This window comes from Penicillium verrucosum (genome assembly GCF_028828655.1).
Source record: "Penicillium verrucosum strain IBT 35672 chromosome Unknown utg000003l_segment0_segment0, whole genome shotgun sequence".
In the NCBI taxonomy this organism is placed as follows: domain Eukaryota; kingdom Fungi; phylum Ascomycota; class Eurotiomycetes; order Eurotiales; family Aspergillaceae; genus Penicillium; species Penicillium verrucosum.
In genome coordinates, this window is record NW_026643212.1 from 2,907,378 (window position 1) to 2,921,074 (window position 13,697).

At 48.2% G+C, this 13,697-nt stretch overlaps 6 protein-coding genes across 6 annotated transcripts; 4 read left to right on the forward strand and 2 right to left on the reverse strand.

The window, feature by feature from the left end:
* Positions 1-119: 119 nt before the first annotated feature.
* On the forward strand, positions 120-664 carry N7516_008780 (hydrophobin family protein; the record flags this gene model as incomplete). The annotated part of the gene is made up of 2 exons (XM_057221499.1): positions 120-554; positions 608-664. The coding sequence occupies 2 exons, from the start codon at positions 120-122 to the stop codon at positions 662-664; spliced, it is 492 nt and encodes a 163-aa protein (XP_057071771.1).
* A 674-nt stretch (positions 665-1,338) lies between these two features.
* Positions 1,339-2,103, reverse strand: N7516_008781 (uncharacterized protein; the record flags this gene model as incomplete). The annotated part of the gene is made up of 1 exon (XM_057221500.1): positions 1,339-2,103. One exon carries the CDS (start codon positions 2,101-2,103, stop codon positions 1,339-1,341), a length of 765 nt encoding a protein of 254 aa, XP_057071772.1.
* A 1,042-nt stretch (positions 2,104-3,145) lies between these two features.
* On the reverse strand, positions 3,146-4,326 carry N7516_008782 (NAD(P)H-dependent flavin oxidoreductase; the record flags this gene model as incomplete). Its single annotated transcript, XM_057221501.1, has 4 exons — positions 3,146-3,289; positions 3,358-4,086; positions 4,150-4,232; positions 4,284-4,326. 4 exons carry the CDS (start codon positions 4,324-4,326, stop codon positions 3,146-3,148), a joined length of 999 nt encoding a protein of 332 aa, XP_057071773.1.
* Positions 4,327-5,472: 1,146 nt separating this feature from the next.
* N7516_008783 (uncharacterized protein) lies at positions 5,473-6,441 on the forward strand. The gene is made up of 3 exons (XM_057221502.1): positions 5,473-5,594; positions 5,655-5,742; positions 5,879-6,441. The coding sequence occupies exons 1-3, from the start codon at positions 5,555-5,557 to the stop codon at positions 6,315-6,317; spliced, it is 567 nt and encodes a 188-aa protein (XP_057071774.1). The 5' UTR covers positions 5,473-5,554; the 3' UTR covers positions 6,318-6,441.
* Positions 6,442-9,781: 3,340 nt separating this feature from the next.
* Positions 9,782-10,618, forward strand: N7516_008784 (mitochondrial 54S ribosomal protein mL57; the record flags this gene model as incomplete). Its single annotated transcript, XM_057221503.1, has 2 exons — positions 9,782-10,396; positions 10,463-10,618. 2 exons carry the CDS (start codon positions 9,782-9,784, stop codon positions 10,616-10,618), a joined length of 771 nt encoding a protein of 256 aa, XP_057071775.1.
* An 871-nt stretch (positions 10,619-11,489) lies between these two features.
* Positions 11,490-13,239, forward strand: N7516_008785 (AP-1 complex subunit mu; the record flags this gene model as incomplete). The annotated part of the gene is made up of 6 exons (XM_057221504.1): positions 11,490-11,528; positions 11,626-11,754; positions 11,859-12,088; positions 12,164-12,653; positions 12,710-13,084; positions 13,159-13,239. 6 exons carry the CDS (start codon positions 11,490-11,492, stop codon positions 13,237-13,239), a joined length of 1,344 nt encoding a protein of 447 aa, XP_057071776.1.
* Positions 13,240-13,697: the final 458 nt, after the last annotated feature.

The window sequence follows — 13,697 nt, forward strand, 5'->3', positions numbered from 1 at the left end:
CTCCAATTCTATTTTTTCTTCATCAGCATCAAACACTCTCTTTCAATCTTTCCTTCTCTATTCTTCAATCTTCTCTAAACTCTCCGAGTCTTCTCTCGTTCAATTCCAAACCCATCACAATGCAGTTCTCTATCTCCGCTATTGTCCTCGGCCTCGCTGCCACTGCCTACGCTCTTCCCCCTGGAGGTCCCTCCGCCGGTGGCGCTGGTAGCGGCAACGGTGTCGGAAACAAGGGCAACAACGACGTTCGCTTCAGTGTTCCCGACAACATGACTGTCAAGCAGGCTCAGGCCAAGTGTGGTGACCAGGCTCAGCTCTCTTGCTGCAACAAGGCCGTCTACGCCGGTGACACCACCGACATCAACTCCGGCATGCTCGGCGGTACCCTCAGCAACCTGATCGGCTCCGGCTCCGGTGCTTCTGGCCTCGGTCTCTTCGACCAGTGCTCCAAGCTCGACCTCCAGATCCCCATCATTGGTATCCCCATCCAGGATCTCATCAACCAGAAGTGCAAGCAGAACATTGCTTGCTGCCAGAACTCTCCTTCCAGCGCCGTGAGTATTCCGTCAATTCCAATCCATAAGAACTATACTAACATATCAACTAGAACTCCGACCTCATCGGTCTTGGCCTCCCCTGTGTTGCCCTTGGCTCCATCATCTAAGCGTCTCGCTATGTTTCCTCGCATCATGCGACAAGCTCTGGTCATCATGCCGGCTCTTTGGGCGGTGCAGAGTTCGACATAAGTGGAGATGTAGATTGTTATCGATTTCGGGGATGGGAAGCAGGCTTTTGGCTTTTGATTAGTTAGATGTTCTGTTCAGTTCACATCTCGTGTATCATAACCTGTATCGTGTGGCGCTCATCGGAGAAAGAAGATCGTTTTTAATTTTCTGAATATGCCCTTGTGCTACATCTGTTTCTTGTTTTGTGATTTGGAACCCCCTCGCTGCTGTCTTGGGTTGGATTTCTTTCGCCTATATTACTTTAATCCATTAGAGTCTCTTGAATTATTCTTCCTTCTGAATTTGTAGAACATAGAGCGCAATCTAACTTCGCTGTTTCCCCAACCTTCTCTCGCTCGTAGTACATTATCCCTTGCAGGCAGTTCCACCTTCCCTCCTTGAGCGAGTAACTAGGAAGCTAAATCCTTTCCATCAGTCCTTCTTAAGGACTTCTTCCCTCTTTATCTTACTTTCGATTTTCTTATTACCCGTAGACCCTCAACTACTACCACCATCTACCTCCATGTGCAGAAACATTCATTATACGTTCAATTTAGCTTCATTCAAACACCTATCCCAACTATGTACACATGAAACCAACACTCACTCCAATTCACAACCATCTACCGCAATCTCCCAAACCCAACACCCCCAATACACTACCTCTCCTCTTCACATCCCTCGTCTCAACCCACTTCTCATTCGTCTTATCCACCAACCCCTCCTCCTCCGTAACCCCCGCAGAATCCAACCACTTCGGCGACTGTAGACCGCGCGACGAAGTCTTTATCGAAATCGACGAGCGCGGAATATTCAACCCACAATGCCTCTTCAGCAAAGCCGACATAGACCTCTTATCCTTCTTCTCAGAAACACATTTTTCAGCAGGTGAAAAGCACTTCTGCCCTGCTACCGGCGACAAAACACCCGAAGCACCCTTTCCGGGATAACTCGCAACATTTTCTGAAGGTTTATTCGTAATCTCCACAGGCGCTTGCAGCACCCTCCTCGGCGCCTCAACAGGCGACCGACAATCCAATTTCAGAATCGGATACGCGGCTCTGGACAGCGCCCTGGTAGCGCGATCTGTTGGCTGGGAAGGGGTGGTATTGACATCGAACAAGGTCCTCATATTTCCATTGTCCGGCCTGATCTGCATACGGTTTGCTGGTGACTCGCATGGTAGCATTGGCTCGTGGGAGGAGTGGTGGACCATAGTTGAGGTTGAGTCCATGCTTGCGAGGGTCGAGGCTGTTCCGGAGGTTGTTTTGATTAGGTCGTTTGAGTCTTCGTCGTGGAGTTTGGTGCTTGTTGTTGAGAGTCTTTTGGAGAGGCGGTTCTTGCGCATGCAGCGAGTCAGGGTAGATATGAAGCCCATTTTGGATTTGTATGAGGATTTAGGTGTGTGTGGTGGTGGGTATTATGTGGTTGTGGGTGTCTGATATTGATAGAGCTTGGAATAGCTGTGGTAGAGTAGTAATGCTTATATGAATCGATCAACTAATTCCGGGACGGGAGGAGAAAGATAGAAAGACTAAATCCAACTGCATTCAATTTTGGGCTGGAGATACGTCGGACGAGGTATGTCGGTATCTAGATCTTCACGGGGTAATGCTGGTTTGTATCGACTGCAGTGCAACGAAACGGGGTTTGATGGATTGCGTATTCTAACTTCGAGCACACCTACTTTTTACCTCGATATCTTCTAATCTACATCTGAACTGTAAAGTTGCACAATAAAAGCATAACAAGCATCACAGGTTAAGTCGGTGGTAAGGGTTGACCGACAGAGACCAATCATGGCGAATGATATCATGTACAAAAGGCCGCGACGACAGGAAGCACAATCAAGAAATCGAATCAGCAACTGAAACAGAGCCAATGGTTTGGACCGGAAACGTAGCTTGTTTTCAAGAATTCCCCAGATGATCAACTGCATGCAAGGATGTCTCTCCACTTTCTTTTTGACCTCGCATGAAAAGGCGGGCTCTGAAGAGAACATCTCATTCTTTCTATTTCGACTGCCAGTTACGGAGTAAGTTTGGAGAAGGTCTCCGCCATTGCGTTGGAATCATTGATCATTACTGTTGGAGGTTGGAGTTGAAGGAATGTCCCCAGTATCCGAGGATCTGTATGCAGATCCTTGATACAATATCACGGACCCTCGCTCGGGAATGCTTATTATTGACCGTTGACCAACCCCCCTTTGTAGAGTGGGTAGCTCTTATTTTAGCTCCGGAAATAACGTTGATCATGAGTAACATGAAGTGACTATTGGGGGGAAAAACTCAGAATTATGAATTTGAAATGCAAATGTACAGAGCAGGTCATCAAAAGTAACCAAAAATCCCAACTACTTGATTCTATTGGATCTTTCCGAACAATATGAAGCTAAATACACATCTGTAATATGAAACCCATCAAAGCTTGCTGGAGGGAGCATCGATAAACAAAGATCTGGTCCGGGTCATGGCCTCCAGGGCCTCCTTCTCGATCCGAGTAAGCAGGACCTCGCAAGTCGGGATGTCATGGATCAAGCCAATGACCTGACCGGCAGTCCACACCTGTATGACGAAAAGAGTCAGTAAATACACCCGAGACATGCATAAATTTGAGAGTAAAAGTAACTTACGCCGAAATCAACGTCACCATTAATGAAGACCTGACGACCCCGCTGGCCGCTAACATAGGGTTGGACCTCACTGAATTCCCCAGTCTTGGTCTCGTGCTCCACCTTCAATGCATCCTTAGCCACCTTATTAGCGAACAGACGGCTGGTATTCTTCCACCGACGCAGGACAAGCGCAGTATCAGTCTCCTGTGCCGCGACAATAGCCTCCTTAACCTTCTGGTGGATCGGGGCTTCAACAGTGCTCATAAATCGGGTACCCATATTGATACCCTCAGCACCGAGCGCCAGGGCAGCAGCAAGCCCCTGACCATCGGCGAATCCACCCGAGGCGATGAATGGAATGCCGAGCTCCTGACGGGCACGGCTCAAAAGGATGAAGTTGGTGATATCGTGCTCACCGACGTGTCCGGCACACTCGAAGCCGTCGATGGAAAGGAAGTCCACACCGAGCTTGATGGCTGACTTGGCGTGGCGGATTGTCGTGCACTTGTGCAGGATGATGATGCCGGCCTTCTTCAGCTGGGTGATGACGGGGCCCGGGTTGTTACCGGCGGTCTCGACGATCTTGACTCCTTCATCGATGATGACTCGGGCGTAGGCGGCGTAGTCGGGGGGAACGATGGCGGGGAGGAGGGTCAGGTTCACTCCGAAGGGGTATTTGGTCATGGTGCGACATCTGCGGATTTCTTTGCGGAGGTCTTCGGGGGTTGGTTGAGTGAGGGCTGTGAGCTGGATTATAGTGTTAGATACTGTATGCAATTAGGGGCTTTTGCTAAAGAGTATACAACGTACAAGTCCAAGTCCGCCTGCATTGCTAACAGCCGAGGCCAGCTCAGCGTATCCAACCCATTGCATACCACCCTGCACGACGGGCACTGTATCTATGATCAGTGGCTGGTAATATGAATAGCGGATTCATAGCCCACCTCGAATGCCGAGTTTTCGCGTCAAGGCTGTGTTGAAAGGCATCTTGTTAGGTTGGGGTATCTAATCTGATGATTGCGGAGTCAGTTAACTTTAAGTAAACAACGTGCAAGCTAAACGATGGTCAGATAAACTAACATGAATATGATCGCCTATTTGATACTCAGAGTATAGAGTCAAAGAAATAATCAAGTCTTTCAACACAAGAAGACAAGAAGACAAGATAATAAACCGATGTTACAGCCGCGGACCTATCTGTTGTGGGGAAGGTCCGAGGTGCCGAGGTTGCACCTCCAGGGCTGGCCGCCTGTGGGCTCAACTTTTTTGGATTACTGAGCAGATGGGCCGACTTTATATCAGAAGCCCTGGAACCCTTTGTTCTGCTTGTAAATAATCAAAACATTGACATGTAAAACAAATAACTAACTGTACGGAGTATGATCCTATACTTAAGAGAAAGACCTCGGGACGTTAGTTATATCTGACGTGGTTGACCCCTTGACATGTGACAGGAACCAATTTATATATGGGAACATCTCCAACCTTCAATATTAGGGAAATTTACAACTGGCGATATTTCACAGGCGGAGGCAAGTAAGAAAAGAGACCATTGCTATTGAGTTATTCATTTTGTATTGTAGGTGTTTATATATTGTAGATGGTTGCATAACTCAGGTGAAAATGACAACTGTTCAGCTGGATGCTTCTTCATGACCAATGCAGGCTTTTCAGCGGTTGCAGTTACCCTTCTCAATCACCGTGCTGTGTCCAAGGACCTGGCAAATCTAAAAAACATCGAGTGATGTGATACATGTAGTATGTATCCCTGAATATGAAACCCCTCCCCCTCATTGCTAGAGTGGAACGGGCGATTAACGACGGGACTCTCCTTCTGAGAGCCTCTAGATCCCTCGGCGTCCACGACAGAAAGCCGCAGTCAGTGAGGGAAAGCTAAACACGACGACATCATCCCAGCCAAAACCAGTAGACGACGTGAGCGGAGACTCTTGAGGAAGAGAAAGAAAGGAGGAGCTGCGGGCCGAAGAAAGTGGGAAAACAGGCGAGGTAATCACATGACTGCAGTAGCGCGTCGGGAAGAAAGATACTCCGGCTGGTAATAGACCCGATCTGATTGGCAGACGCCGATTACCGGGTGCCAGTCCCGTGACTGAACACTCCCGTACCCGAGGTCGTCCGTTGATTCCGATCGTTCGCGAGCCACTTGGGATTTCTTATCCTGATCAAACAGAACAATCTCAACTCCACAATCACAATGTTCTCTCAGAAGGTTGTCCAGCAGTCGATGCGACGGCGTATGTTTACCCCCAATGCCTACCTTGTCCGAATTTGCGATCTAACTTATCCCCGGACAGTTGCCGTCCAGCAGCCGTTCGCTATGCGGTCGTCCATGATGGGCGCTTCCCCTATGGCCGTTGCCCTCGGCAAGAACATCCAGACGAGGTCAGTAACCCAGCGCTAAAACGACGAGTTTCAATTATTGTTTCGCCGACCTTTCGAATCAAGCGCCTTTCTCGAAATCCTACGTCATCCGCAATCGCCAGAAGTTCATACTAACCAGAGAATCGTTGGTCTATAGACAACAAGTCACTTCGGCCCCGAACACGGAGGACCCCAGCCAGATCCTTGTCAAGCAGCGTCTTCAACGCCCTATCGCCCCTCACCTTACCATCTACAAGCCTCAGATCGGCTGGATCGGCAGTTCCTTCCACCGTATCACTGGTGTCGCTCTCTCCGGCTCCCTGTACCTCGGAGCTACTGCCTACCTCGTCTCTCCCGCTCTCGGCTGGCACCTCGAATCGGCCTCCATGGTCGCCGCCATGGGTGCTCTCCCTCTCGTGGCTAAGGTTCTCCTCAAGACCACCCTTGCCCTTCCTTTCACCTACCACTGCATGAACGGTATCCGCCACTTAATGTGGGATCTTGGCCGTGGTCTCACCAACCCTGTGATTATTAAGACTGGCTGGACTGTCGTTGGCCTCAGCGTTGCCAGTGCTGTTGGTCTTGCTCTTATTTAAATGTTTCTGTACCTCATACCTCCGAATTTCCTTATGTGTTATTAAAGTGACTTTTCTCAAATATACACGAACCTGGTCAATTGGCGCAAGTTCAAAAGGCGCTGATTCTTTTTCTTCTGTTCAGCTTTTTCATTTTCAATTTTTTTTTTTTTTTTTTCCATCAGAAATTGGATTCGGATTGGGTTAGATTACTTGCCATGATTTGAATCTACAGGTACAAGTATATTCGGCCGCTTATGCGGCTCTGTCTTGTCTTTTGGTCGTCTTTATATGGCTTTTTCTAGATAAGCTCTCCGTTTTCTCCAGTTTTCTCCAGTTTTCTAGACAGACAGCGGGAAAACGGCGGGAAAGGGCTTAAGATGTGCTGACGACTTTCCAATCCTTTGAAATTTATTCTTAATCTTGAAACTCTGGATGCACCCTCTAATCTTGTCTGGTTTCGTGGTCTACCTTTGGATGTTAGTTGGCATAACTATGTTCCATGTACAGTACAAAGACAGTCAGTATCACTTGGTATAGTTCCATTAAGCTATTTTGCCTGACGATGGGTATGCGAATGAGAAAAGGCACCTCAAGTATATAAACCCGTCACACGAAATCCATATTCATTCTCACAGTTCGCTTTCACACATTGTTTCTTCATTTTGCCTCCTTAGGGTCCGACGTTCTTCATGACTTTGCCATTTTTTCACCTGCAATTGACAACGATATACATCGCATTATGACATCCCAGTTGCCCATGGATGTATATCCCCTGTAAAGACCGTACTTGAAATGCCTTGCAGTATGATCTGTAAAGTAAGTCAGTACTTGCTCATGTCATTCTTCGACTTGGCCAATGTATATCTAGTCAATATAGACATTTTATATGGTTGCACATACAACACTGACCTATTGTCCCATGTCTCCTCAAAGCCAAACAAGAAAAACAAATCAATTGCCATTTAAGCAGGACTAGGAGGTGGATTGGGTGGGAAAGGTCGTGGTGAGGGAGGGTCTTGCACCGAGTGATCACAAGCCAAGATGCATCCCGCAAAGGTGCAGCATGTCTGGGCTGGCGATGAAGGGGTAGCTTGGAAGCCATGAGAAAAGGTAGCGTAGCAAGCCATTTGAGTATCTGAAAGACACGAAACGAAGGTGGTTATAGTAGAATGGAGCACACAGATCGGGACTGATAGAGAAAGGAAGTATAGATATTCAACGAAAGACAGGCAAAGTACACAAGACAAAGAACTCTGGTGTTTTCCAAGGACAAAGACTAGAAATATGGAAAGGTCAATCTCGTCTATTTAAGTGATTCCAGAATCCAGGTTTCCAGGTTTAGCAGGGGTCTACAGTCTCTACACAAGTCGTACACCGCTATCCTGTCGAACATCCCAATCAAGGATTCACGACAAGAAGCCGTTTGGCGATATCCTTATTCCCGTTGCTATCCGTGGACCTTGGGGATGGCTTCTATCCGTTAAGATCAATATCTCGGTAGAGTCTGCAAGGGCCCGCTTGAAGACTTGATGTATAAACCGTTAGACAGAACCCGCAGATGGTGACACCCGCCATCGTGAGTATGATATTTTGATTTTGTTCCCTTTCTTTTCCCCGGAAGCAAGCATCGACCGGGAATTACAAGTAGATCCACTTCAAGAGACCTATTCTATTTCCGTAAAAAGCAAGTAGTATAATGTCCGCAATGGACGGGTATAGATCCTTTCCCCCGGACCAAGTGCCCCCCCCAAAGAAGGCTATAGACGGGTTTCACCAGCGGTCTGAGCCTTCGGTTTCTTGCAGCCTCTTGATGAATTCCATTTCACTGGGTTTATTCTAGATGATTTGCCGTTGGCTACTTATCCGATGGTATTTTTAAATAATGTTTGGGTTGAACAACCGTTTGTTGTTTTCAAAAGTATATATATGGATTCGAGGCCATCAAACATCAAAGTGTTTGTGTTTTGTGTCATTCAACTTTATGCTTTCGATGATCAAGGATCCTCTGCCATTCAAATACCCCAGTATTTGTAGCTAGAACTCCCACAATGCCTATTGTGCGTTGGGAACTTGCTTAGTCGCGAGAAGAATGTGCATGCAAGCGGTAGAAGCTTACAACGACCACAAGAGGCAATATGAGAAAAAGGAAGCCTACCTATGGAGCACGGCTAAATAAGACCGAATATCAATACACGTGGATCACGTTTTGTCCCCCGGTACATGACAGTCTCTTGCCTAATCCAGGTGACAAATTCATGGTATGCTGATACAACAGGGCCGTTATTCTGCAGTCCAGAAAGGCATAGGTCGTTCGAGCCAACCATTTGTGCCTCAGCCGAGCTTTTCAGCTGCGTATATCCGCAACCAAGCAGGCTCAACAACTATGCCCCGTGCTCCCGAAAGCTATGAGCTATGGCCTCTGCATACCCGGCAGGTTTTCTGGAGCAGTTGTGTTCCGAGAAGAATACCGAAGCTTCTGTCGAATGGGTCTCGATCGCCTGGAACCCTTTTTTTGGTTCTGTTCTTTTCTTTTCGACTCTTCGCCGTTTCTCTGCAGCGGCTAGAGGTCTGTGTCCTGATAGTTGGGCCGCGCTCAGGGTCTGTTGCGCCGCTGCTCGCATTGCCCGTTAGCCAGTCATATAACTGGATGATGTTACCTAGCAGAACTATTGGACCTATAGCCTAGAAGTTAAGAGAGCACAAGTTTCCTGTTAGATCATATAATGGCGACCTTTTCCAGAGAAGGATGTTGCTGAACAAAGTGGTGAGGAGATTTCCGAGATCTCTTACACCCCGTCATCGAACCCCGATTTTCAATGATGGGAATATGCAGAAAACATGAGTCAAAGCTGCTAGCAATCCGCAGCTGGAGCAAATGCATTCGTGTTATAGCGGTCCCCGTCAAAGTTGAACGGAAGCTTATATGTGCTGGATTTGGGCCCGCAAACGGCGGTATGGTGTATATTCAAGCAAAGTTTTTTTTTTATAGATAACATAGCCTGACCGCTAAGATAGCATCCACATCGCAGGGCTTCCAAGGTTCTTAATTAATGTGAGTCATGCCGCTGTGATCGTACATGTATCGAGGCATGGCAGAGTCGGAAGTTTGTGTACGTTCCACCTCCAATCACCATAGTCATGCTGGCCTGTGGTAGGCTCCCAAGGCCGGTGTCAGCGATTCAGCGTTAGTACCTTCGGATCCGATGCACAAGTCAAGCATTCGAGCGAAAGATACCACGCAGCGGTGAAGGTCCCGGTTGCCTCCGGCTTCCAAGTTGTTTAACTGCATGTCAAACCGCCGAGATAGCAATTGAGGAGATCTGAGTCCAAAAGAATCAAGATGTGGTCAACGATTAACATAGACCTCAGGGGTCTTGTGTAGATAGATGTACCGGAGATGATCGGCAGAATCACACCGCCCAAACCGAATTCTTTGCTTTCCGTTCGATCAACTCCGAGTTGACACGCAGACCACCGACCCCATGGCTTTGAATCTTTCTTCTCGAGCGGCCAGGACCGCCTGCGCTGCATCCAAATTTGCCGCTCGCCCAATCGCGGGAGTCATCCCATCCCGCACCTTCGCGACCTCTACCCCGGAGGAGTCCAGTCAACAAGAAAAGCCCCGATGGTCCTACACTCCCGCGGCGGCGAAGGCCCCGTTCAGTCTGCACCTTGACTCCAAGCGCCCGACCTTCCACGTCAATGCAGACCCGCAACTGCTCGACCGATTCTACATCCGCTTGTTCGGCAATGGCGGCGACAAGCTCCTCTCCGATGAGACCAAGTGGTTGGCAGTGACACATAAGAGTTTCGACCAAGGGCGCCGCGGATTTAACGATCGATTGGCCTTCTTGGGAAAACGCATTGTGCAGCTGCAAGCGTCTCTGGCTTTGGCGCAGGACGTTCCATACGCAGGTGCCGCCACACCGGCAGAGAACAAGGACGAGTTTGGTCGCGTGCCCTTCACCCACCCGGCTCTCGATGGATTGAACAATCTGTCTGGTGAAACCAAGAAGATTCTTACCGAGCGGTCGAAGCTTGCAGAGCTTGCAAACAAGTACGAGTTGCAGAAGGTTCTCCGATGGAGTCCCAGAAAGGTATGCCTTGATTCTAGACCTTTGTGTGTGTTCTTGATCACTAGCTAACGAATGTCTTTACTGCAGCCCAACGACCTCCGTGCCTCCGGTATTGAACTTGTTCTCGCGCATACCATGTACGCTATTGTCGGCGCTGTTTCGTTAGAGAAGGGAGGAGTCGTTGCCACCAAGGTGGCCCGCGAGCGGATACTTGAACCCCTGGGACTCAAGTCTATCTCGTAGGGGTCTGAGACTTGGGGTATTGGTCTCCTTTGGAGCATTTTCAGGGCGTTTATCTTGTTTGATATTTCTATCTGTGGTAGGTTGACTGGGGAGTGAACTCCTCAATCGGGGAACCTCTACGATTGTACATGTACTTTTAAACAGACTTTTGTTTTTTATATCGCTTTTACTTCTCCGACTACTATGTATACTGCCAAATACCACTTGAGAGTTCTACTTGCCAAGTCCAGAGTATCCTAAATGGAGCGAATTACAAGAAGAAAAATTAGAAATACATTTACAACTTACAATTTACAATTAAATGAAGATCCGATACTTTATATATATATATATAAAATATTCAACAATTCCAATTTGAAGTTATAGAAATGTATGGTTCCTCTGACGCCGCCCGAGTAACAGAGAAAGTACTCGGCCAGCTCTTATGGAACCCTCAAAAAAGATCGTAGTCTCCGCGCCTCTGTATCGCAAGGTAGTAATCAAAACACTACAACACTCCGACAGAATGCCGGAGTAGCTGTAGAAAATCACAAGGACTTTGTACTGCCTTGAACTGTCTATTGGGAGCGTTGAAGAAAGAAGAAAATAAAAAGTGCGCGACGAGCTTTTATGTGTGATTTTTACACGCTAGTCCGCTTTGAGGTTGGCGTATATCTCCGGTCTGGGACATGCGGGCATCACAATCATCCATCTGCTCCTTTCATTTCTCACCTCATCGGTCGCTATTTTATTCGTTCTTATTACTTGATTGACAATGCTGCAGTAGGCGCATAAGGTGGCTTTTTTATTTGTTTTGCTTTCACATCCCCCACCTTAAAGAGACCAGATCATCAACACTTTCTCGTCACCTATTTACCCCCATTGACACGTCATGGCGTCGGCACTCTTCTTCCTCGACCTCAAGGGCAAGGTAGGTTACTAGATATTGTGCAAAATATGGCGATGCGACTCTTTGCTGGGGAAATCGCCAATGCGTTCAGGGACAAGCCCCCGCTGACCATCTATAGACCCTTCTGGCCCGCAATTATCGCGGAGATATTCCCATGTCCGCAGTCGAGAAATTCCCTATCCTCCTCAGTGATGCCGAAGAAGAAAGCTCAGCAGTGCCTCCCTGCTTCTCTCACGAGGGAATCAACGTACGTCCCACCGAGTCCGGGCATTTTGGCCCAGACCACACTCACTCCTGAGTGTCTCCTTTTGTGCGCTTCCCACTTACTGACACAGGGTTGTCTCTGTCTAGTACCTTTATATCCGTCACAGCAACCTCTACATCCTCGCATTGACCAAACGAAACACAAATGCCACCGAAATTCTACTCTTCCTCCACAAGCTGGTGGAGGTCTTCACCGAATATTTCAAGGTACTGGAGGAGGAGAGTATCCGGGATAACTTCGTCGTTATTTACGAATTGCTGGATGAGATGATGGATTTTGGATACCCACAGACAACAGAGAGCAAGATTCTACAAGAGTAAGCAGCTGGGTCTTGATGGTATTGCGGGGTGGTGGTGAAACAGCATAACTGACGGTTCTGCGCTATGACCAGATATATCACCCAAGAGTCACACAAGTTGGATGTCCAAGCACGGCCACCCATCGCCGTCACAAATGCTGTGTCCTGGCGTAGCGAGGGGATACGCTACCGCAAAAATGAAGTCTTCCTCGACGTGGTTGAGTCCCTCAATCTTCTCGTCTCGGCAAATGGAAACGTACTGCGGTCTGAGATTCTGGGCGCTGTCAAGATGAAGTGCTACCTGAGTGGTATGCCAGAGTTGCGATTGGGCTTGAACGACAAAGCCATGTTCGAGACCACGGGTCGTGCTACACGAGGCAAGTCGGTCGAGATGGAGGACGTGAAGTTCCACCAGTGTGTCCGACTCTCACGTTTCGAGAATGACCGCACAATCAGTTTCATCCCCCCGGATGGTGAATTCGAGCTCATGAGCTACCGACTGAACACACAAGTGAAGCCGTTGATCTGGGTAGAGTGCGTGGTTGAATCGCACTCGGGATCCCGAATTGAATATATGCTCAAGGTAATATCCGAACTCAGTATAACAAACACTAGTCCCTAACCTCGATTCCACAATAGGCCAAAGCCCAATTCAAACGCCGCAGCACCGCCAACAACGTCGAGATTCTTGTCCCCGTCCCCGAAGACGCAGACTCCCCACGCTTCCGCACAAATATCGGAACCGTGCACTACGCCCCCGAGAAGTCAGCCATTATCTGGAAGATCAAGCAGTTCGGTGGTGGCAAGGAATTCCTCATGCGCGCAGAGCTCGGTCTACCATCCGTCAAGGGCGATGACGAGCGCGGCGGCGGTATGACCGGTGGATTCGGAGGTAGCATGGGCGGAGCCGGAGGCGTAGGCAAATCGAAACGGCCCATTAACGTCAAGTTTGAGATCCCCTACTTCACGACCAGTGGTATCCAAGTGCGATATTTGAAGATCACCGAACCGAAGGTAAGTCTTTCCCACCAGTGGATCCCCACGACTCTCTTATCTCTTGGAATTCATCGCTAACAACCACTTCACAGCTGCAATACCCCTCTCTCCCCTGGGTGCGATACATCACACAGTCGGGCGACATTGCCATGCGCATGCCAGAAATCCAATGAAAAAATATTCGAGCTCTCTGGATGATTTGATTTTGTACAGCCCCGTTCCCCTTCTTGCCCTTTCTTTTTTGCTCCCCTCCTTTTTTTTCATCCTTCGTTGAGGCCGGCCGGTCCGATAGATAATCAAATCCCTCCCATGTTATTACTCTCTCTTCTACCTTTGGCCGATTTATGCATCGGATGCGAGGAAATATAGATGGTTCCGGTGGGATCTTATGTCACTCCAGTATTGTATTTTGTAGTAAATGAATGCTCAACGTCTTGTTGTTGGATCATTGTAATACCTCAGCCTCTACACAGTAGACGGCAGGGGAATTGACATAGAGTGAAGAAGATCGGTGTTTATATTCTTTTTGAAGAGCAGTTTAGTTTGGAATGTGTTCGATTGATATTAGCAATGGGCTTTTAGTCAGATTGTAAGATAAATATTGAAACTGCCATAGAACACTTGAACCATT

Excerpts from the sequence above, each read along its gene's own strand:
- N7516_008783 (XM_057221502.1), top strand. The coding sequence starts at position 5,555 with ATGTTCTCTCAGAAGGTTGTCCAGCAGTCGATGCGACGGC. Across the intron at positions 5,595-5,654 it reads CCAGCAGTCGATGCGACGGC|TTGCCGTCCAGCAGCCGTTC; the intron begins GTATGTTTACCC and ends ATCCCCGGACAG. Across the intron at positions 5,743-5,878 it reads GGCAAGAACATCCAGACGAG|ACAACAAGTCACTTCGGCCC; the intron begins GTCAGTAACCCA and ends GTTGGTCTATAG.